The sequence below is a fragment of the Ochotona curzoniae genome, unplaced genomic scaffold, assembly GCF_017591425.1.
Source record: "Ochotona curzoniae isolate NIBS_2020 unplaced genomic scaffold, NIBS_Ocur_1.0 contig_4514, whole genome shotgun sequence".
NCBI classification, from domain to species: Eukaryota; Metazoa; Chordata; class Mammalia; order Lagomorpha; family Ochotonidae; genus Ochotona; species Ochotona curzoniae.
This window is the reverse complement of record NW_024466312.1, coordinates 6,014,502-6,034,482: the sequence shown is the minus strand read 5'-3', so window position 1 is coordinate 6,034,482 and position 19,981 is coordinate 6,014,502. Positions and strand designations below refer to the sequence as shown.

Below are 19,981 nucleotides of genomic sequence, written 5' to 3'. Positions count from 1 at the left end.
CATCCTACAGCTGAGACCTGCGGATGGGCCTTCACAGGGCCCTGAAGTATGACCCTAGGGACCTTGAGGTAAGGTCTTATGAGCACTCAAGACAGGGAAAAAAATTTAGGCCCCATTCTTGCACCTGCCAGTGTTGCCAATCACTGTTAAGACACCATCTTCACCCTAAGCAAGAGTTCTTCTGTCTGGAAGTTGCTACTGTTTCCTGAGGCTTCAGCATTCACCAGCTCTGGAGGCAAAGGTTGGCTCAAGCTCCTCTGCCCATCAGAAGGATTTGGGAATGGGGCTGGGCAGGCCAGAGTTCCTGGGCATACCGCCAGTCATAAGCTTTGGGGGAGGGGGGTGGGAAGGAACAAGGGCCACCTCCTGGAGTTGTTTGTGCAACTACAATTCACAGCAGCTCTGCAGAGCTCACTGGCTGGCTGGTTGCTTTGCTCAGGCTGTGCCATTAAGTCAGGTTGTCTGCCTCTGTTTGTGCTTTCCTTCAGGCTTCAAATTCCAGGCTAGCTGGTGGAAGCCTTCTGCCCAGGGCCCCCCAGGGAAAATTTCAACCTTGCTAATAGGCACCCCAGGACCCACTCTGACGTCAGTGTGTGGAGGGGGCTGGGAGGCATGGCTTAGGGGAGGAAGTCTCCCTCACTAGAATTAGAGATGTCAACCCTACCCTTGGCTCTCCCTCCCTAGTGACAGGGACGCAGTGCCCTTCCCGGAGGAACAAGTTCCAAGCTCAGCTAAGACCAAGTCCCTGTTTACTTATCAGAGAAGGTAGGAAGTGGCTGCTGGGTTCTGCCATGCTACACTGGCCTCATTAATCATTAACCATGTGTGAGCCAGAACCTATGTGGGGGGGGAGGGGAATGGGGCACAAGCTCCCCACACACATCCCTGCCCCCAGGCTGAGGATGGGAGACCTGTTGTGTAGCTCCAGAGCTTCCTCAGGTGTCCCCACCCAAATGCTCTTACCTGGCAAACCGGCTGGGCTGCTTTGACTAAGCTACCCATCCCGGGAGTGAAGGAAAGAAGGAACTGGCTGAGAACTTTCAGGACACCCTGGCCCCAATTCTTGGCATAGGTGACAGACAGCAAAAGCCGCAGCAGCTTTCAGCTTTTGACTATGATGACACAGAAGAAATGCCCATGGCCAACTAGCCAGATCTAAGGTAAGAACACCTGTCCTCTTACTAGGAATGTAAAATCACACCAACTGCTGACTCTAAGGCTCCTCTTCCAGGCTGTTCTCTTGGAACCTTCTCTGTAGGAACACCGAGACTAAGAGCCACTCCGACCTGCTTCACTTTATTCTTCTGTTGATACATTTTCCTGCTCCCAGACTCGGAAGCAGAACATGATGTGAATTAAATAGTCATGCTTAGACCCACATAGCACATTCTCTCGGCGTCCCTTTTCCAACCTCGATGCCCACCCCTGAAGAAGTCAGGTCCCTTGATTGGGCTGGGGAATTAGGAACCCTGGGTGTTAAGAGAGCAGAGGAAAAAATATGAGATTGAGATGACTGTCCCCACCCCGGCCCCTAACTGTAGAAGAGTGATCCTGGATAGAATGGATGGAGATTCCAATGCAGAATAGGAGCCTCTTCCCAAGGCACGAGGGGCCACCTTCTCAGTGCAGCCACTGGACTGTTCAGATCTGGGTAGTGTGCTGGCCAGGGGCTGTGGGCTGCAATGCCTCCAACTGACTGAGGAGGAGAGGGACATGAGGGCGCTGCTGAGGGTCCACGGTCATCATGGAAGCCAGCAGCTGCCGCAATGCTGGTGAATGCCTGTGGGGAAAGAGGCTCAGGGTGAGTAGAAGACACCTATAATCTGGCTAAGGGTAGCTGAGTAGGCGAATGCCATGGAGGCCTCTGAAAGGCTCAGGCCCCTCTTCTTGTTTTCACCTGGGGCTCTGTGGAATGCTGAGTTGGTTCTGCACAGCAAGGGCCACACTGTCACCCTTCTGGAACACCATGTCATACGGGCCTTCCCCAAACATCATGGCATACAGCACACAGCCTAGGGACTAAACATGAATTTGGTTAGTCTCTGAGAGAGGGTCAATGGAGATGATATCTTTTCCCTTTAGTGGTGAGAGGAGCCTACACAAGCTAAAAAGAACACATGGCACTCCCAGGACTCGGAGAAGCTAGAAGCTTCTGCAGCCCTTACTGAATGGGAGTTGGAACACTTCCTGAATTGAGTACAGTGTCAGTAACAGTTCCCGGGAAGGAAGTTGAAAGGGATGGCAACACACTGGTTCCTGAGGCCCCTTGCAACAGAAACCAAAGACCTACTTACAGAGTCACACCCCTCCCCATGCAGATCGCCCCACACACCCCCCATGCTCCTCACCCAGACATCAGTGCGCTCATCAATAACACAGTGACTCTGCACGGAGAAGAGCTCTGGGGCCCGGTAGGAGATGGTGCACCGCTGGGCTGCCCAGTCCTACAACAGGAGCCGAGCTCAAAAAATAGGGCACAGGCCACAGTCAAGAGGCCAAATGTGGTTGTGTGACATTAGAGGCAGGGGTGTGGAACAGGTGAGCACAGGGACTCAAAGGCTCTTACTTGCAGGGTCAGCGCCTGGCGGGATCCCTCCACATGGATGCACGCTTGGTTCATGGAACCCAAGTCCATTAAAACTGGCTGTCCTTCATCTCCAAGCAAGATGTTGGTGGGTTTCAGGTCTCTTGCAGGGAAGTAGAAAGGATACATAAGCCAGAATCCCAGGGAACCAAAGAATAAAACAAAAATTCCAGGGGCTGTCTCTGGGAAGAAACACAGAGACAGAGACAGCCCCCGTTTCTCATGAGGCTCTTGCTCTTGGCCCCACAAGTACATGGCGCCCTGCCACTGACCTGTGGGCATAACCCTTGGCATGAATGGCCTCGAGGCCTCTACAGATGCCCAGTAGTAGCTGAAGAATTTGATCCTCAGACAGGAAGTTGCCTTTGTCCTTGAGCCTTTCAATCTCGGTCCATAGTGTACCTCTCTGCAACACAAGTTTCCCCACAGGAAGGGTGGGGTGAGGTGGATGTTTCTGGAACTTCTGATCTCTGGGGCCTGCTCCTTGCCCTCTGACCCACCCCCTCCAAACACACACACTTACCCCAAACCCCACAGTCTCACATGGACTTCCTCTAAAGCTCAAAGCCCAAGTGGCCAAATTCAGGACATGGCCCTGCTTCCCAACTTGCTGGAGTGTTCACACAGGCCCCCTGGTAGGCGGCTCTCTCCATAGCCAGGAGTATTTCTGACCTTAAAGAAAGGCAGCAGCAGCCAGGCCTCATGCTTGGCATCCCGCTCCCTCAGACAGTAGGCCACAAGGCGCAGGATGTTGGGGTGATGAAAGAGGCGATGCATGTCTGCTTCTCGCTGGGCGTCCTCTCGGTCTTGCTGCTCGTGACACAGGATTCGCTTCAGGGCGTAGAAGTGTCCATCATGTAACCCCTCCACTAGGTCCACATAGCTGAACCCTCTGTGGGCCAAAGGGTCAGGGAAGGGTCATGGTCATCCCCCACCTGCCTCTGATGTGGGGGTAGATGGCAAGGGGGTGGCTCTTCCATTCAGTCAAAGCCCTCCCAAAGATGTGGCTGTAAAAGAAGCTTGAAGCTCCCCAAGAGGGGACATAGGACTCCCTGAGGTCCCATGGCCCTAAGGTAGGGCTGTGGACATGCACGCAGTGCTTCGGAACCAGGCACCACACAGGACATTCAAAATTCATCCACTCCTCCCAACTCCTCCAGCTGGGTGTGATAAGCATCTCCATCAAGCAAACAGATGATGGCTCATCAAGATCACACCACATGGTTCTAGGAGGTTCCAGAACCTACTTTCTAAACTACCAAGCAGATAGGGAGGGTCAAGTGGGCTAGATGACTGGGAGAAAAAAAAAAATCCTGAGCCCCGAGTCTGTGCAGGACATTGCTGTCTGGGGCTTCAGTATTTTCCAAAAACTCACCCTTCCCCCAGCTTCTGGATGAAGAGGTAGCGCTTATTGTCAATGAGGACAGTTCCCCGGGAGCAGATACAAAGCGCGTGGCCCATGATGTCTCCAACATCCTCCTCAAGGACGAGCTGAAGCTGCTAAGGGACGTGTCCAGAGTGAGAGAGCTCTTCTTCCAGGCCAGGCGCAACGGGCCCAGAGGTTCATGCTGGAAGGAAAACAACGGCAGGGTCGCGGCTCCAGCTCGATCCTTCCGACCGCTGAAGGATCAAGGCGGAGCGTTCAGACCCAGGTCTCAGACCCTAGATTTCCGTCTAAAGAAAAAGGGTCCTGGCCAGACCAGGTCCGAAAAGCCTGGAGTCAGGTGCCTCAAAGCCTCACGACGCTTCCTCCAATCCCAGCCCGCCTTTGGGTGGCCCCTTTTCCCGAGCCCGTGGGGCCGCGCACAGGAGGAAGGGAATAGGTAGTTCCCGAGGACGCGCGGGCTTCTGGCCCACGGCTTGCAGAACCCACTCCCAGCCTCGGAACACAGAGTCAGCAGTCCACTAGCCGGACCTCCTCACACTGACCTGGTTAGGGAAGGCACACAGCCAGAAACCGGAAGCAGTGGTTTACATCATCAATCCGCGCCGGCGTAACGGCCCGCGGTATCCTAGCAACTGCTGGGCTTCGGGAGGATGTCGGGGTGTGGAACTAAGAGGCGGGCTAGACCTGCCGGTGCACGGGTCGCAGGACCCAGGTGAGAATTTCCTCTACCTGGGCTTCAGTAGCGGTCAAAACGCATGCTCTTGGCAAATCCGGGCTCGGCCCGAGGCCCCCAGGATCTCCATCTCCTAATGTCGGAGGTAGGAGGCCTCTCACTGCCCGTCCCTTGGGCCAGAAAGTGCCTGACCACAGTCCAGCCCCTAACGGGGGATCCAGGGAGGGGACAGGCTGGCAACATCCTAGCCCAATATCCCACCACCCTTGTCTCAGTGGTTAAAAGCTCAGGAACCTGACAGTTTCTAAATGGGGTCTGTGTGTGCTAGGGCAGGTTAACCTCGTGGATCCTAGCTTTTTGTGGCTGCAAAATACATGAAATAAATAGTACCTTAGATTTAGGGCATCCATCATGGGGCCAGACTACTGACTCACATTGCAGCTCTACTAAACTAGTAGTGTGAGCTCAGATGGGCAGCTTCATATTTGTGTCCTTCATGGTTGTTGCTTCATGACAGCGTTTTAAGATTGGGATGTCATGTGTTTAGCACACTGTCTGGTGCATAACCCTCAGTGTCACCACCGCCCTGGTCCTCACAGTCCAGGTCTGGGACTCTGAGGGTGGCCTCATTGGGAGTCCCCGGATTCTCCAGCCTTGGCATCAAGGAATTGCCTTAGACATCTCTTGCCTAAATGGGGGGCAGGGGCAAAGGTGTAAAAGGGGTGCACTTCCAGAGAGGAGGGAGTGGTCAGGATTGGCTTTTGAAGCAGGGTTTTCTAGGGAAAGGGCTCATCTTGTGACTTCTGCTGCTAAGGTCCTGATCACCATGAGGGTTCGCTTTGGATTTTCCTGGACTGTGAACCCATTTGTTTGTTTGTTTGTTCATCCTTCCTTCTTCTATTTTCTTTTGCCATTGTTGTTAAGATTTATTTATTTTCACTGGAAAGGCAGATTTACAGAGTGGAGAGACATAGAAAGTTCTTCCATCTACTGGTTCACTGCCCACAAGGCCACAATGGCCAGAGCTGAGCCAATCTGAAGTCAGGAACTTCTGGGTTTCCCGTATAGGTATAGGATCCCAAGGCTTTGGACCATCCTGTGCTGCTTTCCCAGGCCACAAACAGGGAGCTGGATGGGAAATGTTGCAGCCGGGACATGAATCAATGCCCATGTAATATGCCAGTACTTGGAGGTGGAAGATTATCCAGTTGAGCCACTGCATCAGCCCTCCCCTGCCCCAGCCATTTTCTTACAGATTTAACCTGCTGTGTGGAGAGCCCTATGCTTGATGCTGAGGGTCCCAGGTAGACAAGGCATTCCTGGTCTTCAAGGAGTCTAGTTAAGACTCTGCTTCTTTGTCTCCAGTGTCCCTGGGAAATCTTAAAAACACACATTCTGGGTCCAGTGAGGGTTCGATTGGCTAATCTTCCCCTTTCAAGCACCAGAATCCCATATGTGTGCTGACTCTTGTCCTGGCTACTCCACCTCCCATCCAGCCTCCTGCTTGTAACCTGGGAAAGCAGTAGAGGATGGCTCAAAGCCTTGGGACCCTGCACCCATGTGGGAGACCTGGAAGAAGCTCCTGGCTCCTGGTTCCTGGCTTTGGATCTGCTCAGCACCAGCTTCTGTGGCCACTAGGAGGTGAACCAGTGGATAGAAGATCTTTCTCTCTGTGTCACCTTCTCTATACAGTCTGCCTTACCAATAAAAATAAATCTTAAAACACACACATACATACATTCTGATTCTGTAAAGTCTGAGGTAGGACCTGAAAGTGCATTTCTAACCAGCTCCCAGTTAATGTTAAGGAAGCTGGCTCGAGGCTGCACTCAGAATGGCAAGATGTAGAGGATTTTTACAAGTTAGTGGGGTCTTGGGCGGGCTGCAGGCTGCAGTCCTGGCAGACTGCCTGGCAGCCAGAGGTGGTCTCCGCCCCCTTGCTGGCTGAGGTTCCCTCCCAGGAATCTGACACGTGACCGTCAGACCTCTGTCTCGGAGAAAGGAGCCTTGGAAGCGCCATGGCTTGGAAGAAGGCTCCCTGCTTTCCCTCTCTGCTCCTGTCGCTGCTCTTGTCCCAGGTAAGAAGAAAGGGTGGAACCAGCTGGCCCGGGTGTGGTGAGGTGGAGTCAGATCTGGCAGATGAGGGAAAGTCAAAGCCACCGCAAAGCAACTCAGGGCTGGTTCCTCCCCCGAGAGGTGTGCTGAGCCCGGTCTCTTGGCCTTGGCAGGCAGACGCTCGGTCGTTTGTGGTGGATCGGGAACATGACAGATTCCTCTTGGACGGTGCCCCATTCCGCTATGTGTCCGGCAGCCTGCACTACTTTCGGGTCCCTCGTGTGCTTTGGGCAGACCGGCTTTACAAGATGCGACTGAGCGGTCTCAACGCTGTCCAGTTGTAAGAGGGGCTCCCTAGAGCCACGGAGGGACAGGGCAAACCATCACCACCTCCTGGTTAGAACGGGACGCTGCAGCGCAAGATTGGCTGGGTTTGAAAAGGACCTAGTTCCGGGCTCTGTGGCCAAGGGGTGGGAAAGAGAGGACCAGGAACTCGCTCCAGCTGCTTCCTGAAGTTTCCTTTGGTCCTCCCTGGCTTCTCCACACCCTGGGCCTCTTCTTTAACCTCTTCTTTTCTCAGTTATGTGCCCTGGAACTACCATGAGCCAGAGCCAGGGGTCTATAACTTTAATGGCAGCCGGGACCTCGTTGCCTTTCTGAATGAGGCGTCTAAAGCAAAACTGCTGGTCATCCTGAGACCAGGACCTTACATCTGTGCAGAGTGGGAGATGGTGAGTTAGCTGGAGAAGGCACTGTGGCGTTTCTAGAACACTCGCATTTGCCCACACTCCAGGGCCATTTCCTTCACTGTACTCTACTCCTTCCCTTTCCACATCCCCCACCCACCCCAAAATAACATGATCTGCATGCTTCTTTGTTGTCTTTATGTTTGGCTCAGGGAGGTCTCCCATCGTGGTTGCTTCGAAAACCTAAAATTCATCTGAGAACCTCAGATCCAGGTGAGTTGAAACAAAAGATGCAACAAGGAAAACGAGCAAACAATAACAAAAAAAAACGGGTCCTTTGGGTGCCAGGACCAGGACAGAGCATCCCCAGATTGGGAGCCATTCCTTAAAACTATTGATTGTTTCCTTTATCATCAGCAGGATACTAAAAGCTGGGGCTTCACAGATCCAGTTCCTACGCCATGCAGTTTATAACATAGTGAAAGAGATAATTTAAAGAGAAAAATCTTACATGTGAAAGTATGGCAAACTATAATAATACTATGCAAAAATTAGTAATATAACGAGTTGAGATAGTGACAGAGAGAACTTCTAGATGGGGTAGCATAAGGGTAAACTCTGAGATGAACCTGCAGATGACTGCTAGATCTTAAGAGTAAAGCAAGAACCTTCTTAGTAGAAGGAACAATACATTTTAAGGCTCAGAGATGAGAAATAAACTGGCATGATTGAAGAGTTCACAGAAGAGGGAGGTAACTGGAGTATAGCAGGAGATATGAAAATTGAAGATGACATGAGACAGTTGGTGCTGGGTCTTATAGACCATTGTAACATGTTTATGTTTTATTGCTAGCAAAAGTCATGACAAAATCTAACCAGAGGTATGACATGATCTGACTTGGTATAGATATCATTTTAGCTGAGGGGTAGGAACTAGATTCAGGGGAGCATAGGTGGAAAGGAAGAAATCAATTGGTAGACCATCACTCTAGTTAAGCATAGAGATGACGGTGCCCGCAAAGGGCCAGCCCCCATGCCGTATGCTGATGTGGTTTAACAGCAAGAAATAGTCCTCTAACCTTCCTGCCCTGCTGGCACAGGGGAGAGAGAGAGAGAGAGAAAAGAAACATAAGTTCTGCCCACCTCTCTCCATACCTGACCTTCCCCACCCTAATCAGAGAGCTACATGGCTGTATATCCCTCTCAGCTATGAAACAATATTAAAAGTAAAATTAATTTTAAAAAAGAAGAGATGATGGTGCTTGGACTAAGGCAATGTTGATGGAAAGAGGGAAGAACTGAGATATGGTTCAGGAGGTAAAGCCAGCAGGATTTTTGTTTTTTTTTTTTTAATGGAAGAGAAGGAGTGGGGCTATGTAAGTAAGGTTGGGAAAGGAATAAAGTTTCTGGTGAGCCAAGAGGGTGATGATGGTATATAGATGTATGGGGAAGGTAGAGAAGAGTATGTGGCAGGTGAGCAGCTCTGGAGAGAAAGCAGTTTTATTCTAGTCATATTAAGTTTCTAGCCTATCTCACTCAGGTAAAGATATTAAAGAGGCATTTGGATGTGTAGTGTGGAACTTCCCAGGGTGGTCTGACCTAAATACCACAAATATGAAAGCCAAGAGTCTAAAGATGTTTTTCAGTCACTGTGACATGCATCACTTGGGGAACCAATGGAGAGAAAGAAAAGATGGTACCTTACAATAGCCTAGTGCCTAAATCCTTGCCTTGCATCTGCCAGGATCCCATATAGGTGCCAGTTCGTATCCTGCTGCACCACTTCCCATCCATCTCTCTGCTTGTAGCCTGGAAAGTAGTAGAGTATGGCCAAAGGCCTTAGGACCCTGCACCTGCAAGGGAGACCCAGAGGAAGCTCCTGGCTCCTGATCAGCTCAGCTCTGGCTGTTGTGACCACTTGGGGAGTGAATCAGTGAACAGAAGATCTTTCTCTGTGTGTCTCCTTCTCTCTGTGTATCTGTCTTTCCAATAAATAAATATTAAAAAAAATTCATCTTGGAGAATGCCCCGTATATCAGTGTTTAGATTTCATCTCCGGTGCAAATAACAAGTCATTAGAGAAAGGGGATGAATTATAACATTTATTCCTCTTAAAACGATCATTCTGGGGCCCGGCGCAGTAGTCTAGTGGCTGGGGTCTTCACCTTGTCTATGCTGGGAACCCATGTGGGTGCCGGTTCTGGTCCCAGTGGCCCTGCTTCCCGTCTGGCTCTCCTTAGAAATACACACACTTCTCTCAGCTTTCACGATAGCCTCACTTACCAGCCACTGCCCCTGAACCACCACCCATACCCCACCCCCCCAGTCTTCCTGACCACTTCTCCTCAGTCTCTTAGAAGTTCTTTTCTTTCTGTTAAGTGCTGGGGTGGGAGGGTGGAGTTACCAGGGTTCAGTCCTTGGATGATTGTGTTTATTCTCATGCCTTAGGTAATCTCATCCATTTCCATCAGGGAATTAAAGTCCATCTAATAGCTAATGATCCCAAAATATTTTATCTTAAGCATGTAGCTTGATTACATAGCTTTATATTCTGGGCCTTTTTGTTTGCTTTTAAAGAATTTGAAAAGCAGAGTAAAGAGAGAGGGAGACAGAAAATCTTCCACCTATATGGATGCTAGGAGTGCAAGCACTTGGGCCTTCTGCTGCTTTCCAAGGCACATTTCCAGGGAGCTGGATTAGAAGTAGAACAGCCAGGATTCAAACAAGCACACATACGGGATGTCAGTGTCTCAGATAATGACTTAACTCCCTGCACCACTTCACTGACCCCGTCACCTTGTTCTTACATACAAGGTCTTCTGTGTGCATATTCCATTGATATGCAGATGTGCATGTGCTTAGGGTTGAAAGTTCCTCTGTGTCACTGCTTCCCAAATTTAGATGTGGGCAGGTGGGTTGGAAATTGCAGCCCAGGATCTAGGTAGCACTGAAATGTCTAGTAAGGATGCTGGGGCAGCGGGTTGTGGAGGTGGTGCTGGCCCTTGATGAGCAGAGTCATGCTCCTTCCTTTAGATTTCCTTGCTGCCGTGGATTCCTGGTTCAAGGTCTTGCTGCCCAAGATATATCCATTTCTCTACCACAATGGGGGCAACATCATTAGCATTCAGGTATAAGTGGGAAGTTGACTGGGCAAGCAGAAGGAAATACAAGGTACCTTTGACCTTATACGTCCCCTGACTGGGCTCCACTTTCTTTCCCTTGACAGGTGGAGAATGAATATGGTAGCTACAAGGCCTGTGACTTCCACTACATGAGGCACTTGGCCGGACTCTTCCGTGCATTGCTTGGAGATGATATCTTGCTCTTCACTACAGATGGGCCAGAAGGACTCAAATGTGGCTCCCTCCAGGGACTCTATAGCACTGTAGATTTTGGCCCAGGTTCCTTGAACAAGGGTTAGGAGTGGAGTCTGGGGCAGGGCACCCCCTCTATGCTATTTATCTTTTGCCTTTGTTCCTTTTTGCAGCTGACAACATGACCAGAATCTTTAATCTACTTCGGAAGTATGAACCCCGTGGCCCATTGGTGAGGAACCAGAGAGGAAGGAAGTCTAAGTGAGAACTGGGACTGGGAGTGGGTCAGTGAATCGTCTTCCTCACAGTTCTCATTTCACACCTTAGGTGAACTCTGAGTACTACACAGGTTGGCTGGATTACTGGGGCCAGAATCATTCCACGCGGTCTATTCAAGCTGTAACCAAAGGACTGGAGAACATGCTCAAATTGGGAGCCAGTGTGAACATGTAACTTGTGCTGCTGGTGCCAGCATGAACCTGCAATGGAGGCTGGGGTTGAAAGTTAAGATTCAGGATTCAGTGTGTCAGTTTATACGTTTCCCCCTTACTCTCCCCTCAGGTACATGTTCCATGGAGGTACCAACTTTGGATACTGGAATGGTGAGTCTAGAAGGTCTAGAAGGTCTCTGGGGTCAAAGCAGGGCTGCACATGATCAGCACTGCCCATTCTGCTGGCACTTTCCCATATGATGCTCTCTGCTTAGTATCAGTTATCTGAAAGCTGTCTTAATTGGTTCAACTCCAGGTGCTGATGACAAGGGACGCTTCCTCCCAATTACTACCAGCTATGATTATGATGCACCCATATCTGAAGCAGGAGACCCCACACCTAAACTTCTTGCTATCCGAAATGTCATCAGCAAGGTGCCCTACTTCCTGAAATTCCAGCCTTATTAATTTTGGGCGTTGGGGGAAGAGTGATTCAGGGTGGAGTGCCCCAATTTGGTGGTGGTCAAACATTTCCTACTCCCCTATGGAAGAGGCACACTCAAGCGAGTACAAAATTGTAGGATCTTCATGCCCTCTAAAGCCCTTTCCGGGCCCTACTCTAGAGCCTTGGGGTTATTCCTGTGGTGACCCCATTGCTCCTGAGAGAATGTGGGCTTAGTTCCAGGAAGTTCCCTTGGGACCGTTACCTCCTCCAAGCCCCAAGATGACACTGGGACCTTTGACTCTGTACCTGGTAAGTTGCATATCTTTTCAGATTCTGTTCTTTGTAAATACTCCAGCCTGTCCTACCCTCTATCCAGAAACTTCCTTCTTTCTCTGATTCTTTACTCTTCTCCTAAAAGGATGGAGATTTGCTGGCTTTCCTAGATTTTCTCTGCCCTGAAGGACCCATCCATTCAGTCTTTCCACTGACCTTTGAGGCTGTCAAGCAGGTAAGTTAGGTAGGCCTCTAACTGGCTGGGATAGCAACTGCCCTCCAAAGCTGTACCTGAACGCTGCTTCTGGCTACCCATCTGCATCACGATTTCCTTTCCTACCACCTTTAAGTTTATTTTACAGTGCTCATTCTTCCATATCCAGGACCGCGGTTTCATGTTGTATCGGACCTATCTGACCCATTCCGTTTTTGAGCCAACGCCACTGTGGGTGCCAAATAATGGAATCCATGACCGTGCCTATGTTATGGTGGATGGGGTGAGAACCTAATTGTAGGCCCCAATTTCTTCCTGTCCCCAGCACCCTTTCCTACTTGCTTGTTCACATTTGCAGAGCTGAACAGAGTCTAGGGTTAATCTGGGATGACAAAGTTTAGGAATAAAGAAAACTGATAAGTGGCTACATTTTTTCTGCCCTCCAAATTAAACTTCCTGTACTATGACCAAAAATTGAATGCTGAGCCTATTCTAAAAAAGAAAGAAAAAGAATAACAGAGATCTTCTATCTGCTAGTTCATTTTCCAAATGGCCACAACAGCTAGGCCTGGGCCAGGCCAAAGACAGAAGGCAAGAATTCCATCCTGGCCATCCAGGGTGGCAGAGGCCTAAGTACCCATACCATCCTCTGCTGCCTTCCCAAGCACATTAGCAGGGAGTTGGATCAAAAGCAGAGCAGCCTGGACTCAAGCCAATACTTCAATGTGGGATGCTGTTGTAACCTGTGGCTTAATGCCAATCTGAACCCTTCCTTTCATAAAGTACATCTCTTACTCATAGGTGTTCCAAGGTGTTTTAGAACGAAATATGAACCACCAATTGTTTTTGATGGGGGAATTGGGAGCTAAATTGGACATCCTGTTGGAAAACATGGGGAGACTCAGTTTCGGATCTAATAGCAGCGACTTCAAGGTGAGCTTTGTCTTTCCCCTCCCTTTAGTAGTCTTATTGCATAACTCCCCTGAAAAACTAGAGGCCTAATGTAAGTTGAACAAGAGCCATGTCATTTAAGAGTTAAGCAGAAAACATCTCTGTGTGATGAACTGTGGTAATTTGAACAGTGGTAATGCAACAAGGTGGAGGAAATCCACCATGGGGGGCTAGGGGAGGGGAGGGGGCTAGGGGAGGGGAGGGGGTTAGGGGAGGGGAGTGAGGAATCCCAGTGCCTATAAAACTGTGTCACATAATGCAATGTAATCAATTAAAAAAAAAAAGAGTTAAGCAGAAAACAGTGGCTTGCTGGGGATCTTAACATGGCTACCAATCATATGCAAGGTTGCTGTGGGATTAGTAGGCCCAAAAGTCCAGTGAGTGATGACTTTTCATTTGCCTTCTCCACAGGGCCTATTACAGCCACCCATTCTGGGGCAAGTAATCCTTACCGAGTGGATGATGTTCCCTCTGAATGTTGATAAGCTTGTAAAGTGGTGGTTTCCCCTCCATTTACGGAAAAGGGCAAAACCTCAAACTCCCTCTGGCCCCATCTTCTACTCTACAACATTCCCAGCTGCAGGTCCAATTGGGGACACATTTCTCTATCTACCTGGATGGACCAAGGTATTGCATTATTGCTCACAGTTGTAGTGGTAGTGGGAGGTGTTATAAGAGAAATATCATGGAAGCAGCAGGAGAGAAGCAATGACTCCTCAGATTTGATTCCCTCCCCTGAAGAACTGACTTCTCTTCCTCTCTCTTCCCTTCTCTCAGGGCCAAGTCTGGATCAATGGGTTTAACTTGGGCCGGTACTGGACAAAGCAGGGGCCACAAGAGACCCTCTATGTGCCAAGACCCCTGCTTTTTCCTAGGGGAGGCATCAACAAAATCACAGTGTTGGAGTTAGAAAATGTGCCTCCTGAGCCTCTGATCGAATTTCTGGATAAACCCATCCTCAATAGCACAACACATAAGACATACATCTATTCTCTCTCTGTTGAGGCCCAAAGCGCCTCAGAACCAATGCAGTTAAGTGGGCACTGAAAGCAAAGGTAACCCTTGGACCTTGGACATGGAGTGGGCAGGACCCTTTGTTGGCCACAGTGACCCTAAGGAACCAAAGGCCAAAGTGCCTCTGAATGTAAGTCTGAATGCAGTCTCTTTGCCAGCCTTTATTGTGATTAAAGTTCCAGAGACAGTACCAGTACTCTGTGGCTCTGTCTTTGCCCTGGTTCCTGAGTCCCTCCCCCTGATTTTCCATATACTCTCTGTCTTGGGGAGGAGACGACACCTTGGGCTGCTGTAGGTAGGCCCCTTTCAGGATGTAGAGTTGGCCCCAGGTGGAAGTTGTAAGAACTCAGGAAGATGGCTTCCCAGCCTGACAGCGATGATGCTGGAGGCAACGGGTGGAGCAGAAAGAAAAGTCGAGGTAGTGAAAGGGAATGAGGCCTTGGAGGGATGCCCCACAACTCCAGCAGCGTCTGCACAAGAGGAAAAAAAATGGTTGCACAGGTAATCTAGAACATTCCAGGGCAGTTCAACTCCTCTCCATTCCCCACCATCTCTGCACCCCACAGATTCCAGAACATCTTTAGGTCCTTCAACAACTCTTCTGCATACTGTTTGGGCTCTCATTTCCCTTCCCCAGATGGTTCCTGCATTCGAGTCCACCCCATCATTCAGTCCCTTGCCTCATACCGAACATTGCCAGCTGTAGAGTCAGGCGTCAGAGGGCTGGGGACTCCCAATTGGGCAGCGAGGCGGCGCTCTGCGGCTAGAGCTCTCTGATAGAGAAGTTAGGTTAAAGACAGGGCCGCAGCAGTGAACAGGGACCGCAAGAAGTGTCAGCTGCACATTGGGGCAGGGATCACACCTGCAAGGTGACCTTGCTGTGGAACTGCCCATATAGCCTCACCTTCTCCCGGTCACTGAGGGCAGCAAATCGCAGCCGCTCTTCCTGCTCCCGCTGCTCCTGCTCCCGCTGTTTCCGCCGCTGGTCCTCCCGTTGCCTCCGGGCTGCCTTCTGCTCCTTCTTTCGGGAAGCCCGGCGAGCCTCCATTTCCGCAGTCAGTGGCCCTGGCACCTAGAAGATCGCCAGAAGGTGCTGAGACCCCCATGATCCATCCTTTGCGAAACTGCAAGGAACAGAAACTCTTAACTGGGCTCTGCAATGCCTTCCCACACAGCACTTCCCTCTTATCTTCCCAGCTAACCTGAGCCTTACGGTAATCACAGGCTTCTGGATTCTTCTCCATGAACCTTCGGAACTCATTACGTGTCGATTTGTCAGCGGCTACAGTATAAGGTGGCCGGCCACACGAGTCTCTATGTGCAAAAACCCAAAACGACAGGTTCAGCTTGCCTTCTGCCTTTCCAGACATTGCCCAACCAGATCAAGGGAATACTGCAAAGTAGCCAATGCAACATTAGCCTTCAGCTTCTCTTCTCTAGTCCCAAGATGGTTCAGGACGAGGACCCCCACTTACTGCACGGTAGGGTCAGCACCTGCCTCCAACAGCAGACGGACCACCAAGCCTCTTCCAGCTGCAGCTGCGGCGTGCAGAAGAGTAGAACCACCAGGGCCAGAGGGGACACTAAGTAGAGACCTAATTCCTGGGTCTGTAGGGCTGGCAGCTAAGTGCAGCGTCAGCACTCCAACATCTCCAGCTCGACAAGCAGCTAACAGCACTTCCCAGAGGCTTGCCTGACCGTGGGCCTCAGCTTCATCCTGCAAAGGCTCTGAGGAGGCTACCATGATCTGTGCTGACTGCGAAGTGGGCTCATCTTGAGGGAGCTGCTGGAAAAGAGCCTCCTGCCCTCGACTTCCCTCTTTCTTATTCCTTTTTCTCCTCCTCTGCTTGGGCAATACCTCGAACTCACGAAGATCCAAGGTCCCCAGAGTCAACTCCACTAGCTCCAGCTCTACCTGGGAGCTGTCTTCTTCCTCTGACCCTGAACCTAGGAAAAAGCCTGACATGTCAGATCCATCTAACGAACAATAAGCAAACCAGCCAGATCACCTTGAAATGAAGTTGTTTTTATTTTGTCCCTGAACTCCCGATGAGCATCCTTTGGATGCTGTATGGTAGAGGAAAGCATAAAAGCATCAGCCCACATCCACAGCATCCGCTAAGACAGATAAGTGTTGGGGGATTCAGGCTACACACATAAGCATTTAGTGCAGGCTAAGACTTTTCACAGAACTGTGAACAGAAGAGGTAACAGACTTGGAAAGGTTACAAACCTTGTCTCAGAAATTGCCATTTGAGGAGCAGGCCCTGAGGTGGGAGTGGGTGTATGTGTTGTGTGATAGCCCATTTATAAACTGGGAGGTGGGTTAATTATGACCCATTCACCACTATGTAACAAGGACAATTGCCAAATGGTGCTCAAACCCTCATTCATTCTGCCCAAGGGCCTCACCTTCATTGCTGGGAGCCTCTCTTTCTTTCTCAGCAGCCTCCTTTCTCTCTGCTCTTGCTGTTTTCCAATGTGCTGGAGTTGAGGGCAGCCTGACTAGCTCCCGAGGGTCTTCTCCTATCATACAACAAAAGACCTTTCTAGAACATAACTGAAGAGCATCCTGCCCAGGCTTCTTAAGGAAGTGTATACAGAGTTACAGTCTGTGGGCTACAGAATCCCTTGAGAACATGGCTTAGGTTGAACAGTACAGCAAGGTCCAGGGGGACTGGGGATCTACATCAAAAGACTCACCATGGACATGCAAGGTGGTCAGCTTCTGGAATGTACGCTGTACCTCTCCAAAGGTGGGTCTGCGTGTGGCCAAGGGGATAGCCCAAAGTCTGGGATCACCCTTTTGCAAGGGCGCGCCCTGGCCTCCAAAGAACAAGGAGCCACCAGAGGAAGGCGCACGGAGTAGTATGGTGTCCATCTCCGCCAGGGCCTTCGCCCAGTCTGGCCCTGCCAGCAGCTCACGAACTTCCTGGAAAAGACAGCTGCTCAGCCCTGTATAATTTTAGACTGTAGCCAGACATAAGAAGATCTGGGAAGGTACAGGAGTCAAAAACCTCCTGGACTGTAATATTGAGTGAACTGAAATGACAATCACAAAAGGAGGAACAGCAAGGTCTGAGCACCTCACTCACCTGTCTCAGTGTGGCTTCATTGTAGCGCCGCAGGCTGGCTCCTGCTGAGCGAGGGGCTGCACCACGGGCATCCTGGAGGCCCTGGGCTGTGCCTCGCTTAGCCCTCACTGTGTAGCGATGAAAGGTTTTGTGTGTCACCACTTCCCTTCTGTAAACAGTACAGACTCAGTGCTGGAGCCCAGGTGGCACTCCCAAGCCAACATGATCCTTTTATCCTCAACCCAGGCAGGCAGCATCCCCTTACCCTCGGAAAATGGCACCAGCAAAATGCCCTGCTGCAGCCATGAGGACCACGCAGTGTGGGGGACCTCCACCTTGCAGGTTTTTAAGCAGCAGTTCCTCCTCTTCTGGGGGTACCTGGATAACAAAGAAGCAGCAGAGTATCTCTGTCACATTCTGTTATAAGAAACCACCTGCAAGCACTAAATGCTCCATATGTACTCCTTTGTTTAACACAAGCACCCCGAGGCTTCTTTGAACTGCATGAATAGGGAACGTGAGGCTAGAAGACATAGCTAGCACCACAGTTCAAACAGACAGATCTGTTTCCACACTTCACTGCATGACAGCTAGTCACTCCTAAGATTTAAACCAGTTTCACCCCACAACTGAACTCTCAAGTGTGACATCCACACCCAATAGGTGAGAGAAGGCCAGGATTGAGTGACTTACCTGGTGAGGGCCTAGGACGCAGCGGTAGGCGAGCAGAAACTGGCCCTGGGCATTTTGGAAAAGAACCCGGTGTGACGGGAAGCCTTGGGGTCGGTTCAACTTCTTGGATTTAGCTCTCTCCTCCTCTGGTGCCTGGCAGTCCTCCTCACTGGCAGAGTCAGATTCTTCAGATCCTGAGATGCTGGAAAGATCTCCTGAGAACAATCAGCAGGACATACACACATTTGATGCCCTAACTCTGATCTTTCTTCAAACTCCTACATTTTCTTCCACCCTCCACTCACCCCCCCATCGATCCTAATCCCACTCTGGTCTGCCATCAGTCATCACCTGTGGAACTCCACTTTTCAAAGTCCAAGGCAGACAGAACAGGTTTGTTCCTGAGACGCTGCTTTAGGTTAAACCGGTGCCAGTCAAGCTTATAATGTTCTCTCTGGGATAAAAAGAAAAGGGCAACAAACTGCAGCCTCACCTGTATATTAGCCACAACAGGTGACACCGACCACCTGAGCCAAAGCACAGAACTTAAGACCACTGTCTGCCTCCTCCCCACCACTGTTGTACTTTTGCTTCTAAGATTAATCCTGGTAACCATGGCCTTTTACCTGTTCCTGCTGGTTCTGGAAGGTCTGGTTACAGGTTACACAAAACAACTTCTCCGAAACATCCAGGGGAGCCTGCAGTGATTTTTTTTGTTCAGGGCGTGTGTTCTCCCCTGAACCTAAACAAGGATAATGGAGATAGAAAGCAAGGCTGTTCCACAGGCCTAGAGTTGCACTGAGTGTCCAATATACAGGGATGAGTTAACAAGCCCCCTGCCTTTCAGGGACTTACAATCCAGTAAAGCAATTGATGGCCTGACAGCTACTTCATACAAGAAATATGCTTGTCTCTGCATGATCATACATGCAAAGATGTCTGGAGGAGTATACATCAAATAGTATACCTAAATTAACCAAAGGAAAATAATTTCTGGTAAGGTCTATTTTTAAAACTTTTTAACTGTACAAAAATTACCTTTCAGCTTTTTAAGCTTACATTTCCAAGTACCCTGGGCAGTTTAAAAAGAGGTGCCACAGAGCACACCTATATGTTGTAAAAAAAATAAATAAATAATAACGATAAAAGTAGTAATATATAGTTATAGTCAGCAAAAAGGAATGATTTGGAGTCCAGTTCAATTTCAAATACATCAAGGAATTTGAAAATGATGTCTTTTCCCCCAAGTGTAAAATAAAAAAGGTTAACGTGAAGAGACATAGCAATGTCCAAAGAGCTCCGGCAGCATCTGAGGGGGCTGTGCTGGAAACACCCAGAGAAGACACTCTGACAAAGTTTACTCAGCAGAGAAAAGTCAACGTGGATATCTAGGGTGGGGGTGGGGGAAATTGCCAGGAAGCACGTGTCCCCGCCCGGGGGGGGGGTGTGTTGAGACAGGAGCCCCATCACATTCCCCAGGTGTCCCCCCGCCCCCAACCTTCCAGGATACCTGGGCAGGAGGTGCGCGGAGCTTGGTCCAGAGCATCCCCTGCCGCGCGGCTCAAAAGGTTCACTCCTCGAAGGACTGGAGCATCGGCGCTGAGGTCAAACAGGGAGACAGATGCGGGAGCCGGGGCTGCAGCCGGAGCTGGCGACATGACTGAGTGGGGATCACTGGGAAGCGGAATATGGGACAGACAGAGGAAATGAAGCAACAGTTCTCCAGGGTGCGAAGAACTCGATCTCTTCCGGTGCCCCTCCACCTGCTAACATAAGTCGGCTCGGCATTAATTACCGGACCCCCTTCCTCCCAAACCCTAGGTATCCAATCCTAAAAGTGAAATCCCAAATCGAATCCAGCAAAGTTGCCTAGCCGATCGCGTTTCGTTACCCGTGCTCCAAAGCCCCGGCAAAAACTGACCACATAGACGTGTTCGCGTCCTCAGGAGCCGTACCAGATGTCCCAGGAACCCAGCGCACGTACGCCTGGAGTTCGAAAGCTGATTCTGTAACACCACAAGGCCGTCACTACGGAACCGCGAAGAGGACAAAACGCCGCGCCCGCACCTGCGCTCCACCCCGTGTGGAACACAGCATTGGTCCTCCCAGGGCCCAAGAACCGCCTCGAGCCTGTTAGTCCCACCCCAGGAGCCGACAATTGGCCGTCGTGTCTCCACCCCTCATGCTCATTGGTCAGGCTGCCTGCGG

General features: G+C 50.3%; 3 protein-coding genes across 7 annotated transcripts; 1 reads left to right on the top strand and 2 right to left on the bottom strand.

Moving 5' to 3' along the window:
* Positions 1-1,280: 1,280 nt before the first annotated feature.
* Positions 1,281-4,542, bottom strand: STK16 (serine/threonine kinase 16). Of its 4 annotated transcripts, XM_040986553.1 has the most exons (8): positions 4,514-4,542; positions 3,960-4,152; positions 3,257-3,476; positions 2,857-2,990; positions 2,567-2,687; positions 2,349-2,444; positions 1,898-2,019; positions 1,281-1,780 (listed from the first exon to the last, which is right to left on the bottom strand). In XM_040986553.1, exons 2-8 carry the CDS (start codon positions 4,043-4,045, stop codon positions 1,642-1,644), a joined length of 918 nt encoding a protein of 305 aa, XP_040842487.1. In that variant the 5' UTR covers positions 4,046-4,152; positions 4,514-4,542; the 3' UTR covers positions 1,281-1,641. The 4 variants fall into 4 exon arrangements, with proteins under 4 accessions (XP_040842487.1, XP_040842488.1, XP_040842489.1 ...); XM_040986554.1 differs by lacking the exon at positions 1,898-2,019 and having other exon boundaries at positions 3,960-4,532; XM_040986555.1 differs by lacking the exon at positions 2,349-2,444 and having other exon boundaries at positions 3,960-4,532.
* A 2,378-nt stretch (positions 4,543-6,920) lies between these two features.
* On the top strand, positions 6,921-14,221 carry GLB1L (galactosidase beta 1 like). 2 transcript variants are annotated; one of them, XM_040986551.1, is made up of 13 exons: positions 6,921-7,039; positions 7,280-7,430; positions 7,598-7,658; positions 10,873-10,931; positions 11,027-11,148; positions 11,261-11,301; positions 11,447-11,565; positions 11,810-11,884; positions 11,994-12,083; positions 12,232-12,345; positions 12,864-12,995; positions 13,425-13,640; positions 13,791-14,221. In XM_040986551.1, the coding sequence occupies exons 1-13, from the start codon at positions 7,008-7,010 to the stop codon at positions 14,058-14,060; spliced, it is 1,482 nt and encodes a 493-aa protein (XP_040842485.1). In that variant the 5' UTR covers positions 6,921-7,007; the 3' UTR covers positions 14,061-14,221. The 2 variants fall into 2 exon arrangements, with proteins under 2 accessions (XP_040842485.1, XP_040842484.1); XM_040986550.1 differs by lacking the exons at positions 6,921-7,039; positions 7,280-7,430; positions 7,598-7,658 and adding an exon at positions 10,543-10,786.
* On the bottom strand, positions 14,171-19,757 carry ANKZF1 (ankyrin repeat and zinc finger peptidyl tRNA hydrolase 1). Its single transcript, XM_040986549.1, has 14 exons — positions 19,665-19,757; positions 19,284-19,447; positions 18,400-18,515; positions 18,125-18,227; positions 17,795-17,988; positions 17,367-17,479; positions 17,123-17,270; positions 16,731-16,959; positions 16,440-16,553; positions 15,503-15,974; positions 15,230-15,341; positions 14,932-15,099; positions 14,715-14,800; positions 14,171-14,497 (listed from the first exon to the last, which is right to left on the bottom strand). Exons 1-14 carry the CDS (start codon positions 19,697-19,699, stop codon positions 14,374-14,376), a joined length of 2,178 nt encoding a protein of 725 aa, XP_040842483.1. The 5' UTR covers positions 19,700-19,757; the 3' UTR covers positions 14,171-14,373.
* Positions 19,758-19,981: the final 224 nt, after the last annotated feature.